The 18,983-nt window shown below is 41.6% G+C and overlaps 2 protein-coding genes across 3 annotated transcripts in view; one reads left to right on the top strand and one right to left on the bottom strand.

Annotated features, from left to right (window-relative positions):
* Positions 1–7,290, bottom strand: part of TMEM39A (transmembrane protein 39A) — a 34,619-nt gene extending 27,329 nt beyond the window's left edge. The window contains exons 1-2 of one of the 2 annotated variants that reach the window (XM_004373660.3): positions 6,994–7,290; positions 5,612–5,798 (exon numbers count right to left, since the gene is read on the bottom strand). In XM_004373660.3, coding sequence (XP_004373717.1) covers positions 5,612–5,724 — 113 coding nt within the window. In that variant the 5' untranslated portion in view covers positions 5,725–5,798; positions 6,994–7,290. Of the gene's footprint in view, positions 1–5,611; positions 5,799–6,993 lie in introns of those variants that run through there. The other variant, XM_023728850.1, reaches the window with a different exon arrangement.
* An 11,236-nt stretch (positions 7,291–18,526) lies between these two features.
* Positions 18,527–18,983, top strand: part of POGLUT1 (protein O-glucosyltransferase 1) — a 22,557-nt gene continuing 22,100 nt past the window's right edge. The window contains exon 1 of the mRNA XM_004373659.3: positions 18,527–18,663. Coding sequence (XP_004373716.1) covers positions 18,582–18,663 — 82 coding nt within the window. The 5' untranslated portion in view covers positions 18,527–18,581. The remainder of the gene's footprint in view (positions 18,664–18,983) is intronic.

The raw sequence follows: 18,983 nt of genomic DNA, 5'->3' as shown, positions 1-18,983 counted from the left end.
AATGAACAAATCTGTCTTGGAAGAAGTACAGCCGGAATGCTCATTAGAAGCAAGGATGCTTCAACTCACGTACTTTGGACATGTTATCAGGAGCGACCAGTCCCTGGAGAATGATATTATGCTTGGTAAAGTAGAGGGTCAGAGAAAAAGAGGAAGACCCTCAATGAGATGGACTGACATAGTGGCTTCAACAATGGGTTCAAGCTAACAACAATTGTGAGGATGGCACAGGATCGAGTAGTGTTTCATTCTGTTGTGCAGAGTTGCTATGAGTTGGAACTGACTCGACAGCACCTAACAACAATAATGTGCTTCTGCCATTAACAAAGTCAATATAATGCTGTGCTTTAAGAAACATATTCAAAACAAAAGCACAAGACATCTATGCTTGTGATACTCTATATAGTTTTGGCTATTAAACTCCAAGTCAGAAGACAAAGAGACAAAGGTCAAATAAAGTGATTCACGGCATCAGTGGGAAAAAAAGAATCTATGAGAAAAGAGAATCTATTTCTATATAAAGAAAATCCCTGAAATTAAGTTTTCTCCATCTGATCTATAAAGTTGAGAACTTAAGAAGAGATATGATCAAATTTCATAAAACCAAGAAAACTATTTTGTTGTTAGCTGCCCTCAAGTTGGCCCCTGATGTATAGTAACCCCATGCACGATAAAGAAAACGCTGCTCGGTCCTGCGCCAGCCCTATAATTGGCTGTGGATTGGACCACTGTGATCCACAGGGTTTTCACTGGCTGTATTTTGGAAGTAGATTGTCAGGCCTTTCTTTCTAATCTGTCTTAGTCTGGAAGCTCCACTGAAACCTGTTCAGCATCATAGTGACACACAAGCCTCCACTGACAAATGGGTGGTGGCTGCACATGAAGTGCAATGGCCGGGAACTGAACTCAGGTCTCTCAAATGCAAGGCAAGAATTCTACCACTGAAACCACCACTGCCCTCAAGAAAACAATAGCTAAATTAAACAGATGTGGTCAATATATCTCAGAAAATGAGTACCAGAGACAATCTAGGAAAAAACAACAGTATTATTTCTCTAACAGAATATAAAAATAGATTCAAGAAAAGCAAAGTGACATAAATGTTTGAGAAACAATATGGGATAGTTCTAGTTCCAGATTTTCCACTAACCAGCTGTGGTCTTTGAGAAAGTAAGTTTATATCCCTGAGCCTCTGCTTTTTCATCTGTAATTCAAGGAGATGGAATAGATTCTATTTAAAGAACTTGTCATGAACTGAACTGTGTCCCCCAAAAGTATCTGTCAACTTGGCTAGGCCATGATTCCCAGTATTGAGTGGACTGTCCATTATTTTGTCACCTGATGTGATTTTCCTACGTGTTGTAAATCCTTCCTCTATGATGTTAATCAGGTGGGATGAACGGCAGTTACATTCATGAAGCAGGACTCAATCTACAAGATTAGGTTGTGTCTTAAATCAATCTCTTTTGAGATATAAGTGAGAAGTGAGCAGACAGACAGGGGGACCTCACACCACCAAGAAACAAGAGCTGGGAGTGAACACATCTTTAGACCCGGGGTCCCTGTGCTGAAAAGCTCCTAGACCAGGGAAAGATTGATGACAAGGACCTTCCCCCAGAGCTGACAGAGAGAGAAAGGCTTCCCCAGGAGCTGGCAACCTGAATTTGGACATCTAGCCTCCTAGACTGTGAGAGAATGATTTTCTTTTGGTTAAAGCCATCCACTTGTAGTTATTTCTGTTACAGTAGCACTAGATAATTAAGACAGAACTCTTCTCAATGTGCACTCTGAATATTCTCTTTCAAACTGTGCCGGGGGTCCCCAAAACGATGCCCAGATTTGGTGACTCGTTAAGAGGATTCCCAGGACTTAGCATATAGTTGTGCTCATGGCGAAGATTTATTACAGCATAAAGGATACAAATCAAAATCAGCAGAGGACAAAATCGGGAGGAAACCAAGCACAAGCTTCCAAAAGTCCTCTCTCAGTGGAGTCACACAGGAAGCACTTAGCTCCTCCAGCAATGAGTTATGAAGATGTCTGTGAAATGTTGTCTACCAGAGAAGCTCATTAGAGACTCAGCGCCCAAGATTTTACTGGGTGTTGGTCACAGAGGCACCTTTTGCCTAGCAAGTACCAGAACTCAAGACTCCCAAAAGAAAAGGTGTTTAGCATAAATCGCATTGTAATCAGTGCAGGCACAGTGAGCCATTCTTATTATTCAGGAAAAGTTTTATAATAGTGTAAGAAACTGTTTACCAGTCAAGTTCCCAGACACCAGCCTTGCAAGTAGGCCTTTCTAAGGACAGCCATCTCAGGCCTGCTATGTTAACTTTTTTCTGCACACAAACTTTTAAGGAGCCCTGGTGGCATAGTGGTTAAGAGCTCGGCTGCTAACCCAAAGGTCGAAGGCAGTTCGAAGCCACCAGCTGCTCCTTGGAAAGCCTATTGGGTAGTTCTACTCGGTCCTACAGGGTCACTATGAGTTGGGATCAACTCAACGGCAATGGGTTTGTTTGTTTGTTTTTTTTTTTTTTTTGACGGACCCATCAAGCAGCAGAATTCAGGCAGATAAATAGATAAAGAGAAATTAGAAGGGATGGAGAAAGCAGCAGTCATTAGGACACGTTCAGGTCACATTATCAACAAAGTATATGTAAGGACAAAACAAAATCATTCTTAGTCCTTCTCAAATAAGATTCTCCTTCAACTGGAAACTCTCTAAGAAACTCAGAAATGCACAGTATATCCTTCTTCTTTAGAATGACGATCTAAGCACATTGTCCCAAGAACAGATCCCTGCACCCCAAAGGTGGGAAGCAGGACAAGAATCTGTGGCTTTCAATCTTGATAGTTTCACCAAACTAGCTCTCTGACATTCTCCAGTTTAACTTCACCAATTAGGCCATAAGCACCTACCAAAAAGGGGCAAATGCTGCCTTCTCCAGCTGACCTATGTCTTGCAGTATCAAGTATGTCACTCAAAATCACACCATACTTAAACAATTATTTCTCTCTTCAATACTCTACAGACACTCCAGAAATGAGTTCTCCTCTTCTGTATGCTTTCTTTGTATACATCCTTCCTAAAACTACATTCTAGGCCACTGCTACTGGCTTTATCCACAAGTTTTATTCCCTTTCCCCAGGTCCTATATAACTTAAAGAATCTATCGAAGCTGCTCCCTTCCCGCGAGGAAACAAACATAGAACCTTCTTCTTCCAAAATAACCGAAGTAAAAATATCACCAAATTATCACTCAGTAACAGTTTTAGTGACTTTTCAAACTGTCACCACCTGTGATCTTTCTAGTCTATTGAAAAATTGCTGAAGAAACATGTTTAAGGAGAAGAGAGTGGCAAATAGCAGATCAAGGCAACGAGGGTTGGACTCCTGAAAGCCAGGATTGAAGAGGTACACTGAAGGCAGAGAAAAGAAAGCAGAACCACAGTTAAGCCCAGTTAACAGCAAGTATTTTCCAAATGTTTCTAGTTCTTGCAAGCAGAACCATCTAGGAATGTAGTTTTCAAGTTCTTTTTAAGTCGCAGAACATTTCATTTTCCCTCCCCCAAATCATATTTTACCTGGTACCCCAAAATTCAAAACACACAGGAGAAGGAGTTAGTCTGATTAAGAAAGGACTGGGAAACCTGAAGCCTTGGCTATCTGGCCTGTCCGACCCCTTCCCCCTTCTAACCCTTCCTACAGCAGCCCCTGAGACACCACAAAGGGATTCTATAGGACAGTTTGAGAATGTAATTACCTAGGAGACTCCTCAAAGCCAAAGTAGGACAGGATGAACAAAGAACCTCTGGAGTTAACACAGGTGCACAGCCAGAATGTTCTAGTTAGCCAGAATCCTAGCCAGGCACAGGTAAGATTTTTCTATTGCAATTTAAAAGTACTGAATCACTAAGCTGATACCAAAATCAAACCCATTGCCATGGAGTCGATTCCGACTCATAGCAACCGTATAAGACAGAGCAGAACTGGCCCACAGAGTTTCCAAGGAGTGCCTGGTGGATTCGAACTGCCGACCTTTTGGTTAGCAGCCGAGCTCTTAACTACTGTGCCACCAGGGCTCCTAGTCAGTATATATTAGTAAAATCAAGGTATGTATTCAAATAGCAAACATCTTTCACTTCCATACCTCTGTTAGATATACATTTCTTCAAAACATTTTCATATATTCCCATTCTTTTTATTTTTCTTTATTTTTTTTAAATATAATACATTATTTGTAGAAATTTTGGAAAAATTTTAAAAAGTGACAGCAACTTATTACTTCATTTATTTTCAACATCCTGCTATGAAGCAGACAGTATCATTGTTTTTAAAATTAGGAAACCAAAAAAAACAAAAGATAATACCCTAGGACAAACTATAACTATTCTGTATACGTACATAAACATAAAATTTGGATTGAAAATTAGTTTAATGAGAATCAGAGACTGGAAAAAAACCCTTAAGCTGGTTATTTCAGACCCACTGAAATGACGAGATCAGAACTGATTTTGAAGATTGGGTAGGACCTGGCTTGGAAAGTCAGAAAGAAAGAGGGAGGGCAAGCCAGGAAGACAGAAATGCACAAATAGCATCAGAAGAGCCTGAAAAGCAAAAGGTGACAATTCGGGAATAATAAGAGATAACACAGGAGTGGTAGTGATTGCTAGCTTTGACATTTAAAATCAAGGCAAGAGAAAAACTTTATTCAGGGAGGAAGCAGAAACCTGCTGGCAAAAATTATCTTGACCAAACACTTAAGTGAAACCATCATTTTTCAGGGCTATATGATCAAATCTTGTGATAAAGTGAGTTATCCTGGATAAAATTAGAAATGATGCATCCTAACTTCTTGAAAATTAGGAACAACAGAGTTAAATTTCCACTGAAAAAGTTAAATTCTTTACTGCAATGCAATATGACACGAATTCTAAAATGTTTAGGCTACAGCTCACAGTTTACTAATTTTGAACACTATTATGAATAAAATAATTTTTAAACCCTTGATGGAATCTGACTTATAATTTTAGGACCGCATGTTAACTATCAGTTTTAACTTGCCCTACCCCCTCACCCAAAATGCCAATAAGTAGTTAAATAATCTCATTTGCCTTGCACTTGAATTCATGTCTCCCACCTTCTAACAGCCAAAAAGGCAATGACTACAATTTGGATAAGGAGCCCTTGGTGGCGCAGTGATTAAGCATTCAGCTGCTAACTGAAAGGTCAGTGGTTCAAACTCACCAGCCGCTTCTTGGTAAAGATATGACAGTCTGTTCCCAAAATTACAGCCTTGGAAACTCTATAGGGCAGTTATACCCTGTCCTATAGGGTCACCATGAGTCGGAACTGACTCAGTGGCAATGGGTTAGAATTTGGATTATCAGCCTTCTAATCAAGAGTTGGACTGCTTTCACTCTGTGGGCCCCTTCTACTTCCAAAGTATTCTGAAATACTGAATTCTTAGTCTTCAGGGGCAGGATTTATATTTCAGTGTCAAGAATAAATCTTGATAAGCAAATAATCTGAAAAACACGATGACTTTCTATGTTAGTCTTACTGACCATTGTACATTACAAATTACACACAGCCTTACTTCTTCTTTACCTATTTCTCAGGCCTGTTCCATTGCCGCAACCCCCACCAACCAAAGTCTGTAAAGAAGGTAAAGCTGAACGGCTTAGCTGCTGCCGACTAGGGCCCCTCCTTCCACCGGGCATGTCCAGGAACCAGTCTGCTTCCAGTGCCACCTGTAGTTGCAACCCAGGTTAATGGCTGTCAACCTGTTTCAACTCTGAACGAAAACAAATAAATTAATGTCAGTTTGCTATTTTTAAGTAGACAATTAACAAAATAACCAGAAAAACAATGAGCTGACCTTATAAAACAAGGTTTTCAAACAAATGTTCTCAGTGTCTATTACATGCTTTATTCTAATGAAAGGACTACTCAGACTCTAGTGGATCAGAAGCCTTGGTTCTGATCTAAGCTCTGCTCAGCATCAGGCAAGTCACAATCTGTGTCTTTTGTCAGTTGACTTGTATCACATAAAAGGTACTATTACAATCAGATGAAAGTGTGGAAGAAACACCACAACGTATATATTTTCGACTCAAGTGTAATATTTCAAACTAAGCCACTTTAAATACAGAAAAATCAGCAGAAAGTTAGGCTTCATGATCAAGGGACTGAGGTTCTGAGATCAGATGTGCCACATATTATCTGACCTTAACTAAGTGGCTTAACCTCTGAGTTTGTTTCTTCATCAGAGAAAAAAAAAAAAATAGACGTGTCCCTGTCCTACAGAGGTTGTTGTAAGGATTGACAAAGATGAATGAAAATACACCACTACCACTAGGCCCTTTAACTCTTTAAAAGTGAAACTGTTCAAGCGGTATCTCCATATGTTAGGGTGGAAATACTGAAAGAACGCAAATTGTTGCCTAACCCAGAAAAACTGAAGTAAAATCATTTAGAAATTAATGAAACTGCAAGACTAAAAACGCAAACGACAAATAAAGACCCTTATTAAAAAGAAACTGTGTTTTCTCAGAACATGGCAAAATCACGGTTCTGCCAATATGAATACCAGATCCGTTTTCTTAAACAACACAACCACACTGAAAAATGACACCCTGGGAAAATCCTTGGTTTTTCAAAACTCTACTGCAGACTGTTCCGATGTTCCCTATTCGTAACAACCTTTGGCAGTAGATTAAAAACGCAAGCGAGACAAAGCATTCAAACCGCTAGATGAAGGTGCTGCTCGTTCTTGCTCAACTAAGGAGCAAAGAGAAAGAGAAGAGAGGGGCAAAAAACTGGGATGGAAGAGGTGAGTACGGGGTGGGTGGATGTGGATGGCGAGAGACCACAAACTTCGACAGACTGCCCCCTAAGAGGGGACGACAAAGCGGGCCCCCGGCTGCGCACCCCAGGGGCTCCAAAACGGTCCAGGACAGTAGAACAGTACGCAGTTCGGTAATACTCACGCATGGAGGAGGCCCAGCCGGTGGGGCGGGATCCCTGAGAGGAGGCGGCGGCTTTACAGGCTGGACCCTGGGCAAGAAAACTCCCTCCCCGCGTTGAGGCGCTCCAAACCAGATGCTTCTCCGCAGGCTGTCTCCACCTCGTGGAGTCGAAAAAGGGTGTCCAGGCTTCCGGCTGCCAGACTCAGACCCAAACTCTGAGCCAGTGCGAGAGCCAGAGCCAGACCTAAAGCCAAAGCCAGAGCCAGGTCCAGTCAGCACTCATCCCCAGCCTCCATTACCGCGGAGCTGAGGAGACGTGGCAGCGCACGGTGATGACGTCAGCTCCGCGACGGCTGGCCGCCCAGCCGCAAGCTGACCCCCCGGAACTGCACACGCAGTCCGGAGAGCAGGCACCCTACCGCCTCTCGCTTGCACCTGCGCAGTGGGAGTCGACTGCACCGCGGGGCTCGCGCTTGGTTTGCTTGTTAGCGGTGGGCAACGTTTTGCCTTCCCAGGCGTCTGTCACCGAGTGCCTACCAGTGCAGGCACATGGTAGGCGTCCTTGTTATCTCAGGAACTCCATATAATTACCATGCACAAGTAATTACCCCTATTTTACAGTCGAGAGGACGTTGAGAGACTTGACCTATGATCACATCACTGCTGAGTAAAGGAGCTCAAATATCGAAGTCATGCTTCACCATCCAAACAAGCGCTTACCGTATGTTAAGTGAAGGACTAGATGCACAAAAGTGCATACCACAAAGAGCTTACAGTCTAGTGGAAGAGACAAGACCCTAGGAAAGCACATGCAACATTAACTGTGCTCAAGGCACAATTGGAAGAGCGTAGTCAATGTCACTGAACTGTGCATGTAGAAATTTTTGAAATGGTGTATCTTTGGCTATGTGTATTTTCACCAAAAAAAAAGGTTGAGAAGTTAGAGGGTTGACATGTTGTGGGGTTGTTAACCAATGTCATAAAACAATATGTGTACTACTGTTTCATGGGAAACTATTCTGTAAGCCTTCACCTGAAGTACAATTAAAAAAATATATATATGCTCAAGGTCCAGAGATACAGCACAGAAGATAGTTGATGAACTCTGCGATCGCAGTGGTGTCAGTACAAAGAAGAGCCTTACAGGGAGTTAGGCGTTAAAAGAGCCAAGGCTCCAAGAATCAACAGGTAGTTGCCTGATGGACACAAAAGGGGGCGGGGGTAGCTTTCTGGCAGAGGAAGTGGCAGTTAAAAAGCTAAGGAGGTGGGCAAAGTCATGGTGAATTCAGGAACTGCCAATAGTTGGTATTAGAAGAAGGGAGAGAGTTAGGAGGTGAGAGGAGATACGTGAGATATATCATTTCATAGATTTTAAGCACCTTAACAGAAAGCCCTGTGTATTGATTATATATGGTTCTTAGGTTGTTAGTTGAGTGAGGTCAGACTCATGACCATAGCAGAACAAAACGTTGCATAGTCTCGCACCATCTTCACAATGGTATGTTTGAGTCATAGTTGCACCTATTGTGTATTGCCTCCCAACCTAGACTGCTCATCTTCCAGCCCTATACTGGACGATATCCTGTCATGATCTATAAAGTTTTCATTGACTGATTTTCGGAAGTAGATCACCAGGCTTTTCTTCTAGTCTGTGTTAGTCTGAAAGCTCCACTGAACCCTGTCCACCATGGGTGACCCTGCTGGTATTTGAAATACCAGTAGCATAGCCTGCTACTAGCAGCATAGCAATACACAAGCCACCACATACAATAAACTGACAGATAGGTGATTAACCTTTATTAAGAGGTTTTTTTGTATGTGTATACCAGACACTGGGCTAGGAGCTTTACCTATCTCATTTAAATCTCACAATAGTTTGATAGATACTATCATTGTTCCTATTTTACAGAGGAAACTGAATTTAGAGAAATAAGTTCAAAATAACTCAGCGAATAAGTGGCAGAGCTGGAATGTAGAGCCAGAATGGCCCATATCAAAACCACTAAAGTTAGTAATATTCCCAAATATTCCGTGTGTCCTAATGTACTACAGAGCTTTTATTCATAAATATACAAAATCTAATATAGGTCTATACATATTTTTATTGATTTCACCTCTTGGGGTAAGGAATTTCGTACCTGTAATTTTATATTTGCTCTGTTAACTGCTTCCTAGCTTGAAACTCCTTTTCCCTTTTTCTGTTGACTCGCTAGCACTCTTCCTTTATTTGGCAATTATTTATTTAGTGCCTACTGAGGTCCCTAGGTGGTGCAAACAGTTAATGCTCTCAGCTGCTAACCAGAAGGTTGGAGGTTGAGGCCACCCAGAGGCACCTCAGAAGAAAGCCCTGCTGATCTACTTGTGAAAAATCAGCAATTGAAAACCCTATGGAACACAGTTCTACTGTGACACACGTGGGATCTCCATGAGTTAGAATCGACTTATTGTCAACTGGTTTGGCTCAGTGTGTCAGGCACTGTGCTAGCAAACAAGACAGATATGTCCCTGCCCTCCTGGAACTTATATTCTAGTGGGGAAATGTTTATTTAATAAATAAAATAATTACAAATTATGATAAGCATTATGAAGAGACAAATAAGGGACTAAGGTAGAAAATAAGGAAGGTGTGATTTTGAGGGGATATCTGTCTAAGGCAGTGACATTTCAGCAGAAACCTAAGATTGAGAAGGAACCCACAATGCAAAAATGGGAAAGAGAAGCAGTCCAGATAGAAAACGAAACATGCAGAAACCCTAAATTGGATTGGAGCTTAGCACGTCTGAGGTACTTAAAGTAAAACAATGTAGCTGGATCATGGTAAGCAAAGGGGAACATGTCATGAAGTGAATTTGAACACACTGGAAGGAGCCTGAACAAGGAAAAGGTCTTTTAAACCAGAGAGTTTGCTTTTTAGGTGTGGGGGAAACCAATGAGGAGTTTTAAGCAAGGATGTGACACAGTTTAGGACTTAAAATAATTCTTGTTGCTTTGTGGTGTATTGATGTGTTTGGGGTGGGAGAAAGTATTATTTATTTTTATTTAATGAAGACATGTGAAGACCTATGTGAGGAGCCCTGGTGGCGTAGTGGTTAAGAGCTATGGCTGCTAACCAAATGGTTGACATTTTGAATCCACCAGCCACTCCTTGGAAACCCTATGGGGCAGTTCTACTCTGTCTTATAGGGTCACTATGAGTAGGAATTGAACAATATGATTAATATCACACCCAAGTAAAATCTTGCTGAAGATCATTCAAAAGCAGTTGCAGCAGAACATCAACAGGGAACTACAAGAAATTCAAGCTGGATTTAGAAGACGTGGAATGAGGGATATCATTGCTGATGTCAGATGGATCTTGGCTGAAAGCACAGAATACGAGAAAGATGTTTACCTGTGTTTTATTGACTATGCAAAGGCACTTGACTGTGTGGATCATAACAAATTATGAATAACAATGCAAAGAATGAGAATCCAGAAAACTTAACTGTACACATGAGGAACCTGTACATACACCAAGAGGCAGTCGTTCAAGCAAGGGGATACTGCATGCTTTAAATTCAGGAAAGGTATATGTCAGGATTGTATCCTTTCACCATACTTATTCAGTCTGTATGCTGAACAAATAATCTGAGAAGCTGGACTATATGAAGAAGAACGGGACATCAGGACTGGAGGAAGACTCATTAACAACCTGCAATACGCAGATGACATAACCCCTCCTGCTGAAAGTGAAGAGGACTTGAAGCACTTACTGATGAAGATCAAAGACTACAGCCTTCAGTATGGATTACACGTCAACATAAAGAAAACAGAAGTTCTCACAAATGGACCAATAAGCAACATCATGGTAAATGGAGAAAAGATTGAAGTTGTCAAGGATTTCATTTTACTTGGATCCATGATCAACGCCCATGGAAGCAGAAGTCAAGAAATCAAACGATGCATTGCATTGGGCAAATCTGCTGTAAAAGACCTCTTTAAAGTGTTAAAAAGCAAAGACATCACTTTAAGGACTAAGCGCCAGACATAAGGCATGGTGTTTTCAATTGCCTCATATGCATGCAAAAGCTGGACAATGAAAAAGGAAGACCGAAGAACAATTGACACCTTTGAATTATGGTGTTGACGAAGAATACTGAATATACCATGGACTTCCAAAAGAATGAACAAATCTGCCTTGGAAGAAGAACAACCAGAATGGTCCTTAGAAGGGAGGATGGTGAGACTCCATCTTACATCCTTTGAACATGTTATCAGAAGGGACTAGTCCCTGGAGAAAGGCATCGTGATTGGTAAAGTAGAGGTTCAGCGAAAAAGAGGAAGACCCTCAATGAGATGGATTGACACAGTGGCTGCAACAATGGGCTCAAGCATAACAATGATCATGAAGATGGCGCAGGACCAGATAGTGTTTTGTTCTATTGTACATAGGGTCTCTGAGTTGAAACTGACTCGACAACACCTAACAACAACAATGTATAATGGTAAGGAGCCCTGGTGGTACAGTGGTTAAAGTGCTTGACTGCTAACCGAAAGACTGGCAGTTGTAACCCACCAGCCGTGCTACACAGGAGAAAGATGTGGTGGTCTGCTTCTGCAAAGGTTTACAGCCTTGGAAACCCTATGGGGCAGTTCTACTCTGTCGTATAAGGTTGCTATGAGTCGGAGTCAACTCAATGGCAACAAGATTGGTTTTATATAATAGTAACTATGTGTCTGGTGAAATTCTAAGTGCTTTACAAATATTAAGTCATTTAATCCTCATAACGACCCCACAAAAGCATTATTATCATTCTCATTTTTCAGATGAGGAAACTGAGACACAGAGAGTTTAAATAGTTGTCCAAAGTCACTCAGCTAGTAAGTGTTGGAGCCAAGATTTGAATACATGGAAGTGAGGACATTAAGGGGGGCACATAAGGTGGTAGCAGTGGGGATGGAGGGAAGTGGACAAATTCACGATTTCTTTTGCTTATGGAAGAAGTAGGAAAAAGAACAATTTGAGCAACTGGGAGAATGGTGGTGCCATTTATTGAGGTGGGGAAGTTTGTGGTGGGGAATAGGATTGGGAGATATACTTATTTCACATGTCTTAAATGTTATTTGTAACACTAGAAATGTTACTCTGTTCTAAGTGATTTTAGTTTAATGAACTCATTTTATCACCAGTCTGGAGAGGATTTCATTGTTTATTCTTTTAAAGAGAAGAGGCAGTTCTTCCCCAACCTTCACTATATATTTTTTTAACTAATTTTGTATCCATGAAACACCTCTCTACCTGTGTCCGGATAAATTCGTAGAAATTATTTGAAACGTAGAAGCCCAGCAAAGACTTTTTGAAAGAGTAAATAAATTATGTTTACTGGTTTCTCTTTATGCATACAGGTATTTCCTTCCCCCAAATAACCTGAGGCATGTTTTCCCTTACAGACCAAAGGACAGTGCTTAACTAAAAGATTTAGTGTTGCTGCCATTTTATATATTTTAAGTTAGTGACCGGTGTGGGACTGTGGTTTTCATAAGCTCCAGGAGGGTTCTGATGCTTATTCAGAGATAGAAACCACTGGAATAAACCACTTCATCTGTTAGGGAAGTGAAATGTAGTATTTGATTCAGATGCAGCTTATTCCTCCTGTGTATATGGCCCACTTATCTCCCAACCTCTTCCATGCAGATAAACATTGTAAAATTGCAGAAAACACTTACTTGTTTTCATTTCAAAGACATTATGACACAAAGTGATTTTCCTTTTCTTCTGATCACAGAAAACTGGGATTATGGAAAATAAAAACTTTTTAATTAAAGTTTTAGAAATTGTTCCCCATTACATTCATTCTAGACTAACTCTAAAGTGAAGGTTATTATGGTGTTTGTCTATGTAGTACATTGTCTTTGTTATGTGCTTTTGATAAACCTTTCATTTTGGAGTACTGCACACTTTTCTGGAAGTAGAAGAAACTTTAATTCAAGTTTTCATTTGAATTCCTAAAGAAGTCTTGTATAGTGTTGAGGGTTCATTTTCTTTTCTTGTCTACGCACTCAGATTGAGCCTCACTCACACAAAAACTGGGTGAGTCCACTTGTCTTAGTTATCTAGTGCTGCTATAACAGAAATGCTACAAGTAGATGGCTTTAACAAACAGAAATTTATTCTCTCACAGTCTAGAAGGCTAGAAGTCTGAATTCAGGGCACCAGGTCCAGGGGAAGGCTTTCTCTTTCTGTCAGCCCTGGGGGAAGGTCCTTGTCATTGATCTTCCCCCGAACTAGGAGCTTCTCAGAGCAGGGACCCTAGGTCCAAAGGATGTGCTCCCCTCCTGGTGATTCTTTCTTGGTGATATGAGGTCCCTCTCCTCTCTGCTCGATCCTGTCTTTTATATCTCAAAAGAGATTGACTCAAAAAAAAAAAAAAGATTGACTCAAGATAATAACAACCTAATCCTGTAGATTGAATCCTGCCTTATTAATATAACTGCCTTTAATTTTGCCTCACTAACATTATAGATGTTAGGATTTACAACACATGGGAAAATCACATCAGATCACAAAATGGTGGACAACCACATAATACCGGGATCATGGCCAAGCCAAGGTGACACACATTTTTTGGGGACACAATTCAATCCATAACACCACCGTCTTGGGGTATAGTCCAAATGCCCCCTCTAACTGATAGGGTCCATCCCTAGCTAATCAGCTGTATCTTCCACCATTCTTCAACATACATCCTCCAATCAAGCTAGGTTCCTCAATGTACTCTTACTTTCCACCTTCACCTTCTGCAAATTTTGGCTCCTCCTTTTTCAGTCTCTCCAGCACAATATTCCTTATTTGCAACATTTCCTTTTCTTCAGCCTGGAAACACTTCTTTCTCCAATCTCCATTTCATGTTGATCTCTCCCTCCACTGAAACCAGCAGCACTTACATGTTGCCTTATATTATCTCTCAGGTAGCGTATTTGTCTTCCCAACTAGTTCTAAACTCCCCAAGGGCACAGATCACATCTTGTACTTCCATGTATCTTCCACAGAGCCTAGGACGTTTTTATGTACATTTTAGACAATGGATAAATAGTTCTATGATTACTATGTATACCTCTGTTTTCTTAGATATATTTATATATAAAACCAAAACCAAACCCATTGCTGTTGAGTCAATTCTGACTCATCATGACCCTATAGGACAGAGTAGGACTGCCCCATAGGGTTTCCAGGGAATGGCTGGTGGATTTGAACTGCCAACCTTTTAACCTCTTAACCACTATGCCACCAGGCCTCTGTATTTATATATGGATATATAATAAGTTGCCATCAAGTTAATTCTGACTCATAGCAATCCTGTGTGTGTGTCAGAGTAGAATCATGCTCCATAGGAATTTCAATGGCTGATCTTTTCAGAATAGATCACCAGCCTTTATTCAAGGGTGCCTGTGGTGGACTCAGAATCAGTCATAGACAAGCTCTCGGTTTGAGCGACCCAGGGGCACTTTATATAGGTATATAACCAAACCAAAACCCACTGCCATTGTGTCAATTCCGATGCATACCAACCCTATAGTACAGAGTAGAATTGCCCCATGGAGTTTCCAAGGCTGTAAATCTTTATGGGAGCAGACTGCCACATTTTTCTCCCATTGGGTGGCTGGTGGATTGGAACCGCCAACCTTTCGGTTAGCAGCCAATCGCTTTAACCACTGTGCCACCAGGGCTCCTTCAGGTATATAATCCCCCCCCCCACCAAAAAAAAACCTCAAACCCATTGCCATGGAGTTGATTCTGACTCATGGAAGCCCCATGTGTTACGGAGAACTGCTCCATAGCATTTTCTTGGCTGTAATCTTTACAGAAGCAGATCATCAGGCCATTCGTCTGCAGCACTGATGGGTAGGTTCAAACCATCAGCCTTTAGGTTAGTAGTAGACGGTAAACTGTTTACACCCACAGAGATACATATATACACTATATACTATGTTGTTGTTAGGTGTCGTCAGTCGGTTCTGGCTCATAGCGACCCTATGTACAACAGAACAAAACACTGCCCAATCCTGCACCATCCTCACAATCATTGCTATGGTTGAGTCCATTATTGCAGCCACTGTGTCAGTCCATCTCATTGAGGGTCTTTCTCTATTTCACTGACCTTCTACTTTACCAAGCACGGTGTCCTTCTCCAGGGACTGGTCCCTCCTGGTAGCATGTCCAAAGTACGTGAAACAAAGTCTCACCATCCTCCCTTCTAAGGGGCATTCTGGCTGTACTTCTTCTAAGATAGATTTGTTCGTTCTTCTGGTAGCCCATGGTATGTAGACCGTAATTCAAAGGCATCAATTCTTCTTGGGTCTTCCTTTTTCATTGTCTAGCTTTTGTATGCATATGAGGCGATTGAAAACACCATACCTTGGGTCCGTGCACCTTAGCCCTTGAAGTGACAACTTTGCTTTTTAACACTTTAAAGAGGTCTTTTGCAGCAGATTTGCCCAAAGCAATGGAATGCATCATTTGATTTCTTGACTGCTACTTCTATGGGCATTGATTGTGTATCCAAGTAAAATCCTTGACAACTTCAGTGTTTTCTCCATTTATCATGATGTTGTTTATTGGTCCAGTTGTGAAAAATTTTGTTTTCTTTATGTTGAGGTGTAATCCATGCTGAAGGCTGTAGTCTTTGGTCTTCATCAGTAAGTGCTTCAAGTCCTCTTCACTTTCAGCAAGTAAGGTTATGTCATCAGCATGTTGCAGGCTGTTAATGAGTTTTCCTCCAACCTTGATGCCCTGTTCTTCTTCATGTTGTGCGCCTTCTTGGATTATTTGTTCAACATACGATTGAATAAGTATGGTGAAAGGATACAACCCTGACACACACCTTCCCTGATTTTAAACCACACAGCATCCCCTTGTTCTGTTTGAACGACTGCCCCTTGTTCTATGTACTGGTTCCTCACGAGCACAATTAAGTATTTTGGAATTCCCATTCTTTGCAATGTTATCCATAATTTGTTATGATCCACACAGGTAAATGCCTTTGCATAGTCAATAAAACACAGGTAAACATCTTTCTAATATTCTCTGCTTTTACCCAAGACACATCTGACATCAGCAATGATATCCCTCATTCCCTGCCCTCTTCTGAATCCAGCTTGAATTTCTGACAGTTCTCTGTTGATGTACTGCTGCAACCACTTTTGAATGATCTTTAGCAGAATTTTACTTGTGTGTGATATTAATGATATTATTCCATAATTTCCACAATCCGTTGGATCCCTTTTCTTTGGAATGGGCACAAACATGGATTTCTTCCAGTCGGTTGGACAAATTTCTTGGCATAGATGAGTGTGCACTTCCAGCGCTGCATCCATTTGTTGAAATATCTCAGTTGGTATTCTGTCAATTCCTGGAGACTTGTTTTTAGCCAATGCCTTCAGTGCAACTTGGACTTCTTCCTTCACTATCATCGGTTCTTGATCATATGCTACGTCCTGAAATGGCTGAACGTCGACCAATTCTTTTTGGTACAGTGACTCTGTGTTTTCCTTTAACGCACCAACCACTAAGGCCAAGATGAAGAAGTTGAAAATTTTTACCAACTTCTGCAGTCTGAAATTGATCAAACGTGCAATCAAGATGCATTGATAATTATTGGTGATTGGAATGCAAAAGTTGGAAAGAAAGAGAAAGGAACAGTAGTTGGAAAATATGACCTTGGTGATAGAAAAGATGCTGGAGATTGCATGATATACTTTTGTGAGGCTAACGACTTATTCATTGCAAATACCTTTTTTCAACAACTTAAATGGCGACTATATACTTAGACCTTGCCAGATGGAATACACTGGAATCAAATTCACTGCATCTGTGGAGAGAGATGATGGAAAAGCTCAATATCATCAGTCAGAACCAGGCCATGGGCCAACTTCAGAACAGACTGTCAATTGCTTATATGCAAGTTCAAGTTGAAGCTGAAGAAAAGTAAAACAAGTCCACGAAAGCCAAAGTATGACTTCGAGTATATCCTACCTGAACTTAGACAGCACCTCAAAAATAGATTTGAAGCATTGAATACTACTGACCAAAGACCAGACAACTTGTGGAATTACATCAATGACATCATACATGAAGAAAGCAAAAGGTCATTAAAAAGACAGGAAAGAAAGAAAAGACCAAAATGGATGTCAGAAGAGACTCTGTAACTTGCTCTTGAACGTCGAGTAGCTAAAGCTAATGGAAGAAATAATGAAGGAAAAGAGCTGAACAGAAAATTTCAAAGGGCGCTAAAGAAGACAAAATAAAGTATTATAATGAAGTGTGCAAAGACTTGGAGTTAGAAAACCAAGAGAGGAGAACACGCTTGACATTTCTCAAGCTGAAAGAACTGAAGAAAGAATTCAAGCCTCCAGTTGCAGTATTGCAGGATTCTATGGGGAAAATATTAAATGACGCAGGAAGCATCAAAAGAAGATGGAAGGAATACACAGAGTTCTTCTGGCAGTTCATGGTTTATTCAATATTCTTCACCAACACCATAATTCAAATGCATCACTTCTTTTTTGGTCTTCTATTCATTGTCCAGGTTTCGCATGCACATGAGACGATTGAAAATACCATGGCTTGGGTCTGGTGCACCTTTGTCCTCAAGGTGACATCTTTGTTTTTTAACATTTAAAGAGGTCTCTTGCAGCTGATTTGCCCAATGCAATACGTCATTTGATTTCTAGACTGCCGCTTCCATGGGCTTTGATTGTGGATCCAAGTAAAAGAAAATCCTTGACAACTTCAATATTTTCTCTGTTTATCATGAAAACCTTATGGATATGCCATATGCTATATTTTACTATGTACGTATACTGTCCAGGATTATATTGCCCATTGATTTATTATATCTAAGTCACTGCAACTGTTATGAATTTTTATTACTGGTAAGCCTGTGCTATATACTGTTTTGCAACCTCCTTGGGGTCTAACGGTGCTGTACACATTCAAGTGCTCAACAAATCTATGCTATCTAATAAGCAGTTTGATGTGGAAAGAATGATCTAGCCCAGCCTCTCTATCCCAAGCCTTGGTTGTGCCACTAACTGTGAAGCTGTGGTTAAGTTTCATTTTTCTGGCTGCAGAAAATAGTATGTTTTTAATAACAACCATTATTAATAACCAATAATAATAATAATCATAACCAATAAAAACCGTATTTTCTTAGGGGTGACAAGGAAGTTAGTGAGCTGGCCCATTTATTCCCTCGTGTGCTCGGATTTTATTTCACCCCACCAAAGAGAGAAGACAAGAATGAGGAAGTATGAACCCTTCAAACTACACTTCGACATGAAGCAACTATGTAGCTTGGCTTTAAACATAACAAGCACAAGTACCGGTACCCCGCCTTCATAAAACTCGGCTTATTTTTTCTACTGCAGGCGGGAAGGCGGGGAGCGAGAAAGAGAGCCCGAAGACGCCATCTTTGTGCGGGGCGGCCGGCAGCTTACGCCCTGCGGCGCCCTAGGTCATCTTTGTCGGGGGCGGCCCGCTGCCCACGTCGTGCGGCGCCTACGGCCATCTTTGTGCGGGGCCTCGCTTCCGCCGGCGCAGCTGCCGGGAATCCGCGGTGGGTCTACTAGCCATGTGCGGATGGACGTGCTCACCGCTCTGCCTGTGGCTGCTATTGCTGCTTTTGTCCCCAGCGCTGGGCCGCCAGGAGTCAGGTGGGCTCCGGGCAGGGCCGGGCCAGCCGCTCGGGCTGTAGGTCTGGCTGGGGTCCGGAGTTGTTCTCCTGCTGTCTCCCCGGTGCAGCCGGCGTGCTGCTGGATGCTGTGGCCGCGGTAGCGCAGAGCTGGGCGGAGGGCACCGGGCGCCTGGGAGCGCAGAGCGAGGGCGTCTGGGTGTCTGGCGCTGTCCTACCCAGGACCCTGGAGAGTAGCCCATTCTCCAGTTTGGAGTGATGTTTGGGGAGGAGAGAGAATTCCATTCACGAACTGCAGGGGATATTGCCCTGCTTGGCTACTCTGTATCTCCTTAAAACGCA

Source organism: Trichechus manatus, unplaced genomic scaffold (assembly GCF_000243295.1).
Source record: "Trichechus manatus latirostris isolate Lorelei unplaced genomic scaffold, TriManLat1.0 scaffold00026, whole genome shotgun sequence".
In the NCBI taxonomy this organism is placed as follows: domain Eukaryota; kingdom Metazoa; phylum Chordata; class Mammalia; order Sirenia; family Trichechidae; genus Trichechus; species Trichechus manatus.
Note: the sequence above shows the minus strand (reverse complement) of the source record. Positions and strands in the feature narration are given on the sequence as shown.